The following is a 13,328-nucleotide window of genomic DNA, read 5'->3' as shown; positions in this document are numbered from 1 at the left end:
GTGGATCACCCTGTGTGCCTTGCAGGACTGCTGCAGGGGCAAGTTGAAGTCATGCTGTATGAGTCACGACTTGGTGTATTTACTCATGGGTGGTGGGGCAGGCACTGTTATGGCTCACTCAAGTTACCAAGGAGGCCCATTCCCCTCTGCTCCGCTTTCCAAGCCCTGCCCCGCTCCCTCCTTTCCATTCAGCCGTGTTCCCCTCCACCGGTCCTGGCCTGTCTTCCCCCGGGGTCAAGGCGCTGGGGAGGGTGCTGCTTCTCTGGATGGTGGGGAAGCCTAGTGCCTGGTGAGCTGAGTTCCAAGCTGTTGACCATGGGGGCATTTTAAGCCTCTCTGAGCTAGTTATGGGAGAAGGCAATGGCACCCTACTCCAGTACTCTTGCCTGGAAAATCCCATGGATGGAGGAGCCTGGTGGGCTGCAGTCCATGGGGTCGCTAAGAGTCGGACACGACTGAGCGACTTCACTTTCACTTCTCACTTTCATGCATTGGAGAAGGAAATGGCAACCCACTCCAGTATTCTTGCCTGGAGAATCCCAGGGACGGGGGAGCCTGTTGGGCTGCCGTCTATGGGGTTGCACAGAGTCGGACACGACTGAAGCAACAGCAGCAGCAGCAGCAGAGCTAGTTATGTGAGATGAGGAAAATAACACCCTTCCTGGAAGGCAGTGTGGCAGTGATGGAATGGGCACTCAGGAAATCCCAGCTTCTGTGGTGGTGATGTCACCCAACTTGGGGAGGAGGCAGGGTGGGGTGCAGCGAGTTTCCTGTGTGAGCTGCTGTGTGACCTCAGACAGTCCTGTGCCTCCTTGGGCCGCTTGTCCCTCCGACCTGGGAAAGGGCTTGAGGGGGCGCTGTGGTTTCTGTAGACCTGAGACCCCCAAGGTCATAATAGGGGTCTGGCCCTGCCTGCCTCGTGGTCCCAGTCCTGTTTCTGCTCATCGCATTCCTCCGGGACCCCAAGGCACGCGAGTCAAGAAAAGAACCCAGCAGAATGGAGGATGGAGCTGGGGCCGGATTCCTGCCTCAGCCCAGCCTCTAGCGCCCTGTGACTGTTCTGGACCTCGGTTCTCGCCCTGTGCAGTGGGCCAGCAGCCCAGCTCTGCCCCCTCCCCCAGGGTTCCCAGGGAGGTGGCCCCGGACATGGAGGAAAAAGAGGCCAGCAAGAAGAAGAAGTCGAAAGGCCTGGCCACAATGTTCAGCGTCTTCACCAAACGCAGGAAGAAGAAGGGTCAGCCCAGCTTAGCAGAGACTGAGGGCGAGTCTGAGTCCAGTCTGCAGCCGCCTGCCCAGCTGCCCACAGGTAGGCGGGAGCCCCTCTCCAGGCGGGCAGGGTCTGGGCAGCATGGGGGCTCATTGGAGTGGATGCCCCGCTCAGCGGGGACAGAGGGAGCAGGGCACGTGGGCGTGAAGGGCCTCCCCTCCCTGCTTTCACCTGCTGCCCCTGATCTCAGGATCTGAGCCTGGTGTGCCCTGCCCGGGCTGGGACACCCCGCATGTTTTGGGGGGTCTCGGTCGCCGGGAGGTGACCGGGGCGGGGGGCGGGTCTCAGAACCCCAGGCCGCGCTAATGCCGCGTTCTGGCCGCAGTGGAGGAGCTCAAGGCCGACCTGGAGCGCGGGCGGCTGGAGGCGGCGCGGCCTCTGCTGGCGCTGGAGCTGGAGCTGCAGGAGGCCGCGGCGGCGGGTCGCGCGAGCGCGGAGGAGCTGGTGCGGCGCCAGAGCAAGGTGGAGGCGCTGTACGCGTTGCTGCGCGACCAGGTGCTAGGGCCGCTGCGCCGGCCGCTGGAAGCGGAGCCCGAGCGGCTGCGCCAGGCGCTGGCCGTGCTGGCCGAGCAGGAGCGCCAGGACCGCGCGACGGCGGCGGCGGCGGGGCCCCCGGGGTGCCCGGGGCTGGCGGCCACGCGGCCCCGGGGCTGGCTGCAGCTGTGGCGGGACGGCGTGGCGCAGGCGGCCGCGGAGCGCCTGAGCCAGCAGCCGGCCGCGGACGCCGAGGGCCTCACGGAGGCCGAGCGCGCCTTCCTGCACATGGGCCGCACCATGAAGGAGGACCTGGAGGCCGTGGTGGAGCGCCTCAAGCCGCTCTTCCCCGCCGACTTCCGCGTGGTGGCCACCTACGCCGAGAGCTACCACGGGGAATTCGCGTCCCAGCTGGCAGCCCTGGCGCAGTTTGAGCTGTGCCCGCGAGACACCTACATGCTGCTGTTATGGGTGCAGAACCTCTACCCCAAGTGAGCTTGGGCGCGGGGTGCTGGGCTGGGGTTCCCTGGGCGGGCAGGGCCTGGGTGTCACCAAGAGCAGGGAGTCCCCTGGGAGAACGGCCCAGGCCGGCCTGGAATCAAAGGGGCAGGGCCTCTTCTGGGCCTGCTTTGCCCCAGGAATCCTTAGTCTCTCCGGCCTCAGCGGCATCCCACAGCTGGGGAAACTGAGGCACAGAGAATGGGGGCACGGACCTCATCTTTCATTCCTGAGTTTCCAGTCTGGGTTAGGGGGTGAAGCCACCTGTGATCCAGAGTCAGGAAGGGCTGTGGCCAGGAGCAGGGGCCCTGGCTTGGCCTGGGTCAGCCCAGGAAGCCAGCTCGGAGGAGGAGGTGCAGGATTCTACAAGCCGCAGGAGGCAGCGGCCCTGCTCTGGGGCTGCTGACAGTCTAATAGAAGTAAGGGAGTCAGGCGGGGGGGAAGCGAGGACAGGCTGGGAGAGGCAGCGGGAGATGGTGTTCCTGGCAAAGGGAGCCGCCCTACAGGGCCCAAGGCTGGGCTGGGAGGCCTTCTGGGAGCACTGTGGTTCAACACCCAGCAGGCCTAGGGAGCACTCCCAGGCAAGATGGGGGGCACTGGGCCTGTTGGGGAAATCCCCATTGTGCACGGTCTCCCCTAGTGGCAGAGCTGAGTTCTGGCCACCAAGGCCTGGAGCTCTCAGTTTGGGAGGCGCCTGGTACTGCCATGGAGAATCCCTGGTACCAACTGTATTCAGATCCGGGCATCCCCTGATACACTCAGACCCCATGCATCCCTGAGCATGTTGCTGCCAGTATCTTGGCTTTCTCTGCCCACCGAAGCTGGATAAGAAAATCCGGAGACAGAGGCAAGAACACAGCAGGCTCCTGCCTCAGAACTGTGTCCCTGCCTCCATGAGGAACCTAGGGGATCGTATAGCTGGGGGCTCGCAGTCTGGGGTTGGAGATGAACAGAGGAGTAAGGATCCTGCGTGCTTCTCCTCACGCTGTTTCAAAAACAGTCATCAGGCTGGCGTTGGGTAGCCTGGTAATCTGGGTCTGGCAGTCTGCTTATTGCCATTTTGGTCCAATTTGGGTCCGTTGTCTTTTGTGGACTGTACTGAGACTTTCTTTCTATAATGCAGAAGGAGAGAAAAACTCAAAGGGGTGGTTTGCAGAGAGGGTGCTATGAAGCTGAGCCCCAGATACAAAATGTTTTGAGGGGACGATAGGTGCGGCATGTAATTCTCAAATCAGGTTTAATCTTTTGATAAAGAAACTTAGTTACAGACTGCAGATCAGGAACAGGTAAAGAACTGGAGGAAAAAAACAGCACAACACCTCTTTTTTCTTCTTTTTTCCCTTATTTTACTGCAATAAGCATGTCTGTCATTCGTACAAGCTGGTTGGGGAGAGACTTAAACTGCAGTGTGGATCGGTTCAGGGTTTCTGTTAGGGGCTGACCCCGGCCTGTAGCATAAAGCCTGCAGGAAGACTGGAGGTGTAGACCCTGTGAGCGATGTCTGAGGCTCTCAGGGATGTCAGTGGTCTCGGTTGGTGCTGGTGGGTCAGCCTCCAGCAGGGGCCCAAGGAAGGACCAGGCAGGGGTGGTGGGTGAGGAGTCAAGGAGAGCAGGGAAGCTGGCCCAGGGCAGGGGATGCCGGAGAGTCCCGCCAGCTGAACCAGTTCCTTCTTGTGGGTCCTGACTCACCAGGAAGTGCCGGGCCTGTCCCCTCTGCCCCTCCACCTTCCTGTCCCGGTGACCTCTGGGGCTTTGACCTGGGGCCCCCTGGGGTCAGTGCAGCGGGACGCTGAGCCCTGAGAGGGGGACCAGGGTGGCTCCATGGAGGCCCGTGTGGCCAAGAAGTCTGGGGAGCAAAGGGACACAGCGCATCCAGGCTGGGGTGGGGGGGTGGGTGCCAGGTGGCAGAATGGGCTATTCTTGAGCCTCTGGGCAGACAAAGGCCCTGAGGAAGTGCCAGGGCTGGGCAGTCCCCAGGAGGCTCTGGGACCCAAGGGAAGCCCCACAAAGATGGGTGGATATGCCTCCATCCAGGGTGAGGTCAGGGAGGGGCAGACAGCCCTTCCTGCTGGGACTGGCCCTCCTCTGGGGGCAGCATAGCCGGTCTGGGGGTGGGGGGAGGCGGGGCAGGGCTGGTGGGATGCAGTGGGAGCACTGTGGGGGATGGTGGGAAGGAGACAGAGGGTGAGAAGGGGAGTGGAAGCCCTTGGAGCAGGGAGCCCTTGGAGAAGGGAGATCAGACCGGAAATGTGGTTCTGCCCGCCACAGTGGGGAGGGAGGACTGTTGGAGTCAAGGCAGGGAGCCCAGGAGGAGGGTCCTTCGGTGTGCCAGGCGGGAGATGGGGGCTGGGCCGTGGGGTGCCTCTGGAGGCGTGGCTCGAGGCTGATGGGTTTCGGGAGCATAACCTGGAGTAAGAGTGGACACGGCTGAGAGAGTGAACGGAGGCAGGGTGATTCCGGGGTTTGGGCCTGGATCGAACTGAGATGGAGAGGCAGGGGTGGTAGGCACAGGAGGGAAGGCGACTGAGCTGTGTGCAGGGCTCTGGCTGGGGCGGGGGCCGGGGGTGGGGGGACAGTGCTGGTTTTCCTCACGCCAGCCCGTTTGCCCACAGCGACATCCTCAACAGCCCCAAGCTGGCGCCTGAGCTGCAGGGAGTCAGACTGGGGCCCCTCCTGCCCCCGACCCAGATCCAGCTGCTGGAGGCCAGGTTCCTCTCCAACGAGGTGGTGAGTCCAGGGCCAGTGCTGGGCGGGGCTGAGGGCAGGTGGGAAGGAATAGGAGGGGTTGGGGGGCTGGCGGGGAGCCTGGCAGCGACGCCCCCATGGGCTTCACCCTACCCTGAGCGGGCCCCTCCTCCCCCCCAGGCCACCGTGAGGAAGCTGATGGCCCGAGCTCTGGAGCTGGAGTCCAAGCACTGGACCAAGGATGAGGCCCCGCAGAGGCTGGACGGCCGCTGCCACAGTGAGCTGGCCATCGACATCATCCAGGTAGCGCTCACTGCCCCGCCCGCACCGGCTTCCTGCCTGTGGGCAGACGTGCCTGCCGCTAAGCACACACCCCCTTACTCCTTGTCTTTTCCACGCCCACCCCTGCCTCAGCCCTAGAGCAGGCGGGCTTCTGCTCAGTTTCACCCCCTACCCCTGCAGATCATCTCCCAGGGCCAAGCCAAGGCCGAGAGCATCACCCTGGACCTGGGCACGCAGATAAAGCCCTTGCTGTTGGAAGAGCTGGCCAGGTTCCTCAGGAGGTGGGTGATGGGCATGCATGCTGGGAGCAGGGCTGGGGGCTGAGGGGTCCCTGCCGCCCCCTCTCTCAGAGCCCCAGCCCCTCCCTTGGGCCCCAGTGTTTGTGCTGCTCCTACGTGTGCCCTTTCCCTTTCACCAGCTACCAGCGCGCCTTTGATGGGTTTCTGGAGAGATGCAGACAGCTGCGAAATTACAGGGCCAACGTCATCGCTAACATCAACAACTGCCTCCCTTTCCGGTAAGGGCGCTGGACAGTGGGGGGAGTCGCTGCGGCTGCTTGCCTGTGTTGGTGGGGGGCGCGGGGAAGCCGGCAGGGGGTGGGGTGCAGAGGAGGGGGGTGGTGCCTGGGATGGGGGAGGGAGGAGGAGCGGCCTAAGCAGAGATGTTGAATTAAAATGAGCAGGGTGGAAAGGAAATACCCGGGCTTACAGTTGCAACAGTGAACATTTGTCTAGTGCTGGTGGGTCAGGCACTCACGCACAGGGTTTCATTCATCCTGTTAGCAACCTCTTTAAGTAGATACAGTGACTATGTCCATTGAACCATGAGCACCCTGAGCTATGGAGAGGCTGAGCCACTTGTCCTCAGTTAGAACAGGATGTGGTGTTAGGCGGGTGTTAGGTGGGAAGGCTGGGTACCGCCTAGGGAACCTGGATGGAGTGCCTTGGTCTTGCTCCCACCGGGCCTGGGGAGCCAGGGAGGGTTCTAGAGCGATGGTTTAAGGGGATTGGCCTGGGGCTCCCGGGCTCTCTGGGTTTAGGGCTGCAGGCCGGGCAGGGCTGGGGCTGGCGTGACCTCCCTGCCTCCTGTACTTCCAGGACATCCGTGGAGCAGCAGTGGCAGACACCGCCAGACCTCCGGAGCTCCCTGCTGAGCCCCCTGAATGAGCTCAAGAGCCATGGCTTTGATACCCTGCTCCAGAGCCTGTTTGGGGACCTGAAGGTAGTCCAGCCTCCTGCCCCGCAGGAGGTGCTGAGTCTACTGCTGGAGGCTGCGGTGGCTAAGCAGTGACCCTGGATGACTCGGCAGGGCCATCATCATAGGCCCAGCCAAGCCCAGGGCTTTGTTTATGCAGGAATGTATTTATTTAAGGAGGGAGATTCTGGAGAAGGCCTCAGGCAGGCAGATGGCAGTCCTGGCTGGTCAGCCTTGGAGAAGGGGACCCAGACCCGGCCTCCACTTCCTGCTAGAGCGCCCGGGGAGTCTTTAATATAACCCGACTCCTGTCCCGGCCCCGTGTGTGTCTGTGTGTGTCTGTGCGTGCATATCTACTGGGCTGGCCCTTCCTCTGCCGGGTGTGGCCACACAGCCTGACCCTCTCTCGCAGCCGCTGTTCAAGAGGTTCACGCAGACCCGCTGGGCTGCCCCCCAGCAGACCCTGGAGGAAATCGTCTCCGCCGTGGCCGAGAGGATGCCCGAGTTCTCAGAGCTGCAGGACTGCTTCCGGGAGGTGAGGGGGTGCTGGGCTGTTGGTGGGGGACACGCAGGCAGACGTGTGTGTGCGCACACCCGGATGCGCTTTTTGCTCTGGCCACCGCCCCTCCCTGGACCCTGGCCTTCAGGGAGGTGGTGGGTTCCCATGGCCCTGCCCGCTCGCCCACCCAGGAGCTCCTGGAGGCGGTCCATCTGCACCTGGTGAAGGAGTACATCGCCCGCCTCTGCAAGCGGCGCCTGGTCCTCCAGACGGCGGAGCAGCAGCAGCAGCTGGCGGGGCACGTCCAGGCCAACGCCCAGCTCATCCAGCAGTTCTGCACCCAGAACGTAAGCCCCCGCCCCCTCTCCCAATCTCCCATGGCGGTGGGCTGTCCTCCTGCTCCAAGCTCGTCACGGGCTAGGACATCCTCTCTGGGCCTCTCCAGACTTGATCAGGTCCAACCTGAGTCTCTCTGGGCCCTTGGGAGCACTTCCGGACAGGGCCTGCCTCTCTCAACAAGCCTGTGCCTGCAGGGCTCCCCGGCCACCTGGCTGCAGGACGCCCTCCCCACGCTCGCAGAGATCATTCGCCTGCAAGACCCCAGTGCCATCAAGATTGAGGTGGCCAGCTACGCCAATTTGTACCCTGACTTCAGGTGAGAACCGGGGCCTCCGAGCACCCGGGGAAGGCAGCGTGGCCCTGTGGTTACCTGCTGCGGTCAGAGCCTGTGGGGGATGCAGAGTGAGTCCCTGCAGGGTGGGCAGAGCGCAGATAGATACTGGCTACTGTGCCCAGATCTTTACAGCAGCTGTTCACTCGGTACTCGCTGCTGCCTGCTGGGGCTGACACTCTTCATCCCCGTCGTGCAGATGAGACCTGGGGGGTGTGAGGAATGTGTCCAGGGTAACGCAGCTGGTCAGTCCTAGAGCCGAGACAGCAAAGCCAGGCATTCGGCTCCACACTGCATCCTCTGAGAATTTCCTTAAGAGGGGGATCCGAGACCAGAGGGACCACGGACCTGCTGGAGGCCCTGGCACATCCGTAGTGAAGCTGGGGTCTGCCAGTCAGCCTAGGGGTCCTCAGAGGCTTGACCTGTGTCCTGGGGCCTCTGTTCTAAACTGGAGGCTCAATCACTGAGTGCCTGAGGATCTTGTGAGCCAGGGCAGCAGTCTCTGTAGGTTGAGTCCTCTGGTGTGAACGTCCTGTCCCAGCATAGCCTGGTCCAGCCACTGGCTGGTCTAGTCCACCTGTTCAGCTACCCATCCACTTACACACTCACCCGTCCATCTACCCATCATACAGGCACCCGCTTACGCATCTGGACGCCCATCTAGCTATCCAGCCATCTGGTCACTCACTCATCTACCCATCTGTCTGTCCTTCGATCTATCCATCCATCCACCCATCTAGTCATCCACCTGCCCACCTATCTGTCTATCCATTCATGGATCATTGTATCCACCCAGCCTGCCAACAGTTATCAAGTGATCTCCTACTAGCTACCCGGCTGTGTTTAGGCACCAGGATGGGAGGAGGTACAAGACAGACCAGGCCTTCTGACAGACAGATAGTCAGATGAGGGTTAGCGATGATGAGGTCATCCGGCGAAGGAGTACTATTTGCAAGTTTTAAAGACTGTTTAACCAAGGTTGTGAATGATGGGAGGTGCTGAATTTAGAGCTGGAAAATCCTCTTTTGGGAGGTGACTTTTTAAAACAATTTTTATTGTTTACTTTTGGCTGTGCTGGGTCTTTGTTGCTGCGCGAGCTTTTCTCTAGCTACAGCAAGTGGGGACTGCTCTCGAGTTGCAGCACACGGGCTTCTCATGGTAGTAACTTCTCTTATCACAGAGCACGGGCTTTAGGGCTTGAGGGCTCTTGAGCACAGGCTCAATAGCTGTGGTCCATGGGCTTAGTTGCTTGGTGGTATTTGGGATCTTCCCAGATCAGGGGTCGAACCCGTGTCTCCTGTACTGGCAGGTGGCTTCTTGATGGGGAGGTGACATGTTAGCTAAGCGCTAAGGGGTGAGAAGGAGCTGGTTCCCTCAAGGGCCTGGGGACGAGCATTCTGGGAGGAACAGCCAGTGCCAAGGCTGGACCGGGCAGGAGCTTGGCACCTTCTGGAGGCACTGTGGCCGGTGCCGCCCGAGCACAGTGGGTTAAGCAGAACGGGGCACCCTCGTGGGCAGGGACATTGGCTGCCGGGCCCTGTGGCTCCAGCCAGGAGTCTGGGAGCTGGGGAGGGGTGTGAGCAGGGTTGTTGGTGAGCGGGCCGGACTGACGGGACCCTCTCTTTGCCAGCAAGGGCCACCTGAGTGCCATCCTGGCCATCAAGGGGAACCTGTCCAGCAGTGACGCCAAGAGCATCCGGAGCATTCTGGACATCAACACGGGGGCACACGAGCCCTCCAAGGCCCTATTTTCGCTTATAAAGGTTGGTTATGTTTTCCTGTGTATTGACCTACTGAGGAGCGCCTGGCGAGCATGGGGCACCACTCCATGTCGGGCCCGTCAGACCAGCACCAGCGTCACAGCCCCACGTGGCCCCTCCCGGGGTCCTGCCTTCTGCTGCTGCTTCTGCCCAGGCCTGGCTGAGGAGTGGGCCCCTGAGCCGCTGGAACTGGAACAGCTGTGTCCTGATGACCCCTCCTGTGGGGCAGGAGCCGTGGGGGGAAGCTCTGTGGATGAGAGTGCAGCTTGCACGCCCTGAAGGAGGGGTCAGGAGGGTGTGTGGCTCGGGGACCCAGCTCCGGGATCACCGCCTGTCCGCGAGGTCCTGCCACACCTGCCTGAGGACCGCCCTGCTCAGGCTGGGTCTCCGGCCTCCCCAGCTCCTGACCGGGGCCTGAGCCTCACCCCTCCTGCCTCCTGTGGTGCAGGGTCGCGTCGAGCCGGCCTCAGCCTCTGAGTAGAACAGAAGGAAGAACTGGAGGAGGAAAAAGGGAAAGATGAGCTCTTATCTTGAAGGCGTGGGGGGACTGGAAAAGGGCCTGTGGGATGACAGGCAAGTGGGGGCAAAGCCAGTGTCCGAGCCCCTAACCCCCTCTCTGATTCCCCTCGGGTGTCCCCTGAGGACGGGCCTGGGAGGGCCAGGACCTGCTGGGTTTTCTCGGGCTCTGCCTCCCCCGACAAGGGGCAGACCCGGGGATGCCTCTGTGGGTCCTGCCCTGGAAGTCAGGCTGAGGTCCGGGCAGGGCCATCTTGACTCCTGACCCCTGGGCTCTGGGTCAGTTCCGTGTTGCCAGGCTAACAAACTTCCACAGCTTGGGAGCCTAAAACGAGAACTTGCTTTCAGTTCTGGAGGTCAGCAGTCTGATGTGGGTCTGGTGGGCTGACCCAGGCGGTTCTTCTGGAAGCTCTTGTGGGGAAGTTCCTTGCTTGTTCCAGTTTTTAGAGGCCAGCCTCCCATATATCTTGGCTCATGGCCCCCTTCCATTTCCAAAACCAGCAACGGCCAGTCAAATCCTTTTTGCATTCAGCACTCCCCTCCTACCTCCTTCTTCTGGTTTAAGGCCCCTGGTGGTGACCTTTAACCCACCGGACAATGACCTTTGACCTACCCAGGCACTCCAGGATCCTCTTCTGATGTTAAAGTCAGCTGATTTTTAATTCCACCTGACAACCTTAATTCCTCTGCCATGGAAACTAACATAGTCACAGGCCCAGGGATTAGGATGTGAGCATCTTTATGGGGTGGACATTATTTTGCCGCTCACAGCCTTCACCCATCCCCTGCCCTGTGGAGTGCCTTATCCTACCCAGGAAAGCAAAGGTTCACTCGTCCTCCTTGGCCTGGGGCAGTTGAGATGCAGGCGTGACCCACCCAGCCTGTGCCTGCGGGAACGCCCCTCTGTGACTGGGTTTGTAGCCGGCTCTCGTGGACTTGTCCCCCTCTTTCCAGGTACTGTGGCCAGAAATTGGCCCGAGTAGATGGTTCATGAAGGCCTTTGTACGTTTGTAGAAGTTTGCATGTTTGATGTTATTATTATTTTTTGATAGTATGCTTTTGTATGTTTGTTAGGAACAAACTGTCGGTTTTTATAGCTTAATATAAAGCTGATTTCAAAAGTGGCTGTGGAGTGATTTCTCTTGGGAGAGGCTTTCTCAGCCTCTTGGGGTCTGGCAGACTCTGTCCCCCAGTGCCTCCTGCCCACCTCTCACCTGTGAGCGTGACCGTTGGGAGGGTCTGCTGTGGGCCAAGGCCCCTCACTCCACCCTTTAGTTTCCTCACCTGGAGGTGGTGATCACGAACCTGTCTGACTTCCCCCGCAGTCCTTCACAGAAGAGGGGGATGGCGACATTTCAGCTCCATGCATCGGGCCCAGCAGGAACTGGCTCTTGTATTCCTGGAACTGACCTCGAAGGGCCCAGCTGTGATTACAACTGGCCCCAGCTCTCCTCCACACCCATCCTGGCCAGGATTTGGAGAAGGGCAGAGTCCCTGGGAGGCAAAGGGGAACCTTGGTGAACTCATTCCACAGAGCTGGAGGCATGTGGGGTGGGGGGCGGGGGAGGGATGACTAAGCGGAGGGTGGGCGGAGTCTGGGGTCCAGCTGGAAAGGCATGGACATCAGCGGCTGGAGCGGCTGGAGCTGGAGGGAAGGCCCTTTGGGATGAGATGTGGGAGGGATGGATCCACTGATCCTGGGGAGCATCCAGGAGAGGGAGAGGGAAGGGCCGCCCCAGGCTGAGCTCCAAGTGTGGGCCCTGGGCAGGTTGGAGCCTCGGGGTAGGGGGATGGCTGGTGGGTTTCCGCTGAGTTCCCCCTGCAGAGCACGGGAGGAGGGGGCAGGGGGAAGGGGGAGCTCATGGAAGCTGAGGACCAGATGGAAAGTTTCTGATCCAGGCAGATATTCATGGACCAAAGAGAATGGACTTGGGCCCCAAAATGCAGAGGGTGCTGAGATGCACCCCCCAGCCTCCCTGCAGCAGGGTGGGCCAGGGTCCAAGAACAGAGGCAGTCAGAGGCGGGGCCCTGGGGTCGGGGAGCCGGCAAGGTGGACTCCATGCTGGCGCTGTGGGGGCCGCCATCCATGCTGTCCCTGTAGGAGGGGGAGAGCCGCTAAGGTCCCGCGGGGTCACCAGCTCCGGCCCCTCCACCAAGGGCTCTGCATCAGTAACTTCCTGGTCACAGAAGGAAAATTCCTTTAAGGGAAGGATTCACCCCAGAGGCGCGGAGTGGGTCGCTGGGCAGAGGGGACAGAGGGCAGGTCGTGGGTGAGGGCCCCCGGCCCCGGCCCCCATCCAGGCTCCTGTGAACTGGGAGGGAGGCCATGGTCAGCGGTGGGACAAGCGTGGATGGGACCCTCCAACCCTGCCCTGTCCCTGCAGGGAAGCAGTGGGGAGGGCAGGCCGGGCTCTCCCTGAAGGGCTCACATCCCTGGGAGGCCCGGAAGGAACAGGGAGCAAGTTAATAAACAGTCCAGGTTCAAGTGCCCAGCAGATGGCATGGAGTGATGCAGCGGTTATGGGGTGGGGCAGTCGCGCTGTGGCCACGGGCAGTACTCACTGGGGGGTGGGGACTGTGGCAGGGGACAGGCATGTGCACAGAGCGGGGAGGGGCAGCACCGGAAGGGAAACAGCCTAGCACCTGGGAAGGGCTCAGGTTTTAGGGAAAGAAAGAGCTCAAGGCAGGGTTGGCCGGGAGTGGGGAGTCAAGCAAGCCCCCCCGAAGTGGCAGGCTGGCACCGAGGGGGCCTTGGTTGGGGCTGGGCCTTGGGGTTCACTCATTCCACTCCACTCACTGTAAAGGGGGGAGCACTAGAGACTCTGAAGAGGCAGTTTGCTGTGATCTGTGACTGGGAAAGAACTCTCTGGCTGTTGTAGGGAGAGTGGGGATGCCACAGGGAGGACAGGGAGCCTTTGAGAAGTGCCAGGGTGCCCAAGAAGAGGCCTGGTCTGTGAGGGCTGAGACGGGGAGGTCAGCCTGGCCCAGGGCAGGGAGGCAGGGGAAGCCTCATTTCCATCCCAACGGGGACCGCGGGGCCTCGGGGCCTCCTTGCAGCCAGGGGAGTCCTGGGGGGACGCCTGGGGTTTCTGGTTTGAAAGATGCGCAGGAAGGGAGGGTGGCTCATTAGGCTGCCCAAATCTCCCGGGTCTTCCCTGGTGGGCCAGTGGTTAAGACTCAGAGCTTCCACTGCGGGGTCACGGGTTTGGTCCCTGGTTGGGGAACTAGGATCCCGCATGCCACATGGCATGGTCAAAAAATTAAAAATATTTAAAAAGAATAGACTGCCCAAACCCCTAGTGTGTGGGTGACGACAGTGTCTGGCGAGGCTGACAGTCACCAGGAGCCACCCCCAAAACTGCTCTGGAAGTGTGATTTCACAGCCCCCACGGAGGGCCACTCAGCAAGATCAGTGAAACCCACAGAGATTCCTGGGAACCATTCTGCTCCTATGAATGAATCTTATCAACTGTCTAACATCCA

General features: G+C 61.1%; 1 protein-coding gene across 1 annotated transcript; it reads left to right on the top strand.

Annotated features, from left to right (window-relative positions):
* The first annotated feature begins 708 nt into the window (after nucleotides 1-708).
* On the top strand, nucleotides 709-10,955 carry LOC102404627 (tumor necrosis factor alpha-induced protein 2). The gene is made up of 11 exons (XM_025271655.3): nucleotides 709-1,306; nucleotides 1,593-2,232; nucleotides 4,852-4,966; nucleotides 5,105-5,227; nucleotides 5,387-5,487; nucleotides 5,625-5,723; nucleotides 6,304-6,427; nucleotides 6,813-6,935; nucleotides 7,091-7,246; nucleotides 7,433-7,554; nucleotides 9,200-10,955. Exons 1-11 carry the CDS (start codon nucleotides 724-726, stop codon nucleotides 9,606-9,608), a joined length of 2,595 nt encoding a protein of 864 aa, XP_025127440.3. The 5' UTR covers nucleotides 709-723; the 3' UTR covers nucleotides 9,609-10,955.
* Nucleotides 10,956-13,328: the final 2,373 nt, after the last annotated feature.

The sequence above is a fragment of the Bubalus bubalis genome, chromosome 20, assembly GCF_019923935.1.
Source record: "Bubalus bubalis isolate 160015118507 breed Murrah chromosome 20, NDDB_SH_1, whole genome shotgun sequence".
Classification (NCBI taxonomy): Eukaryota; Metazoa; Chordata; class Mammalia; order Artiodactyla; family Bovidae; genus Bubalus; species Bubalus bubalis.
This window is presented reverse-complemented; position numbering and strand designations above follow the sequence as displayed.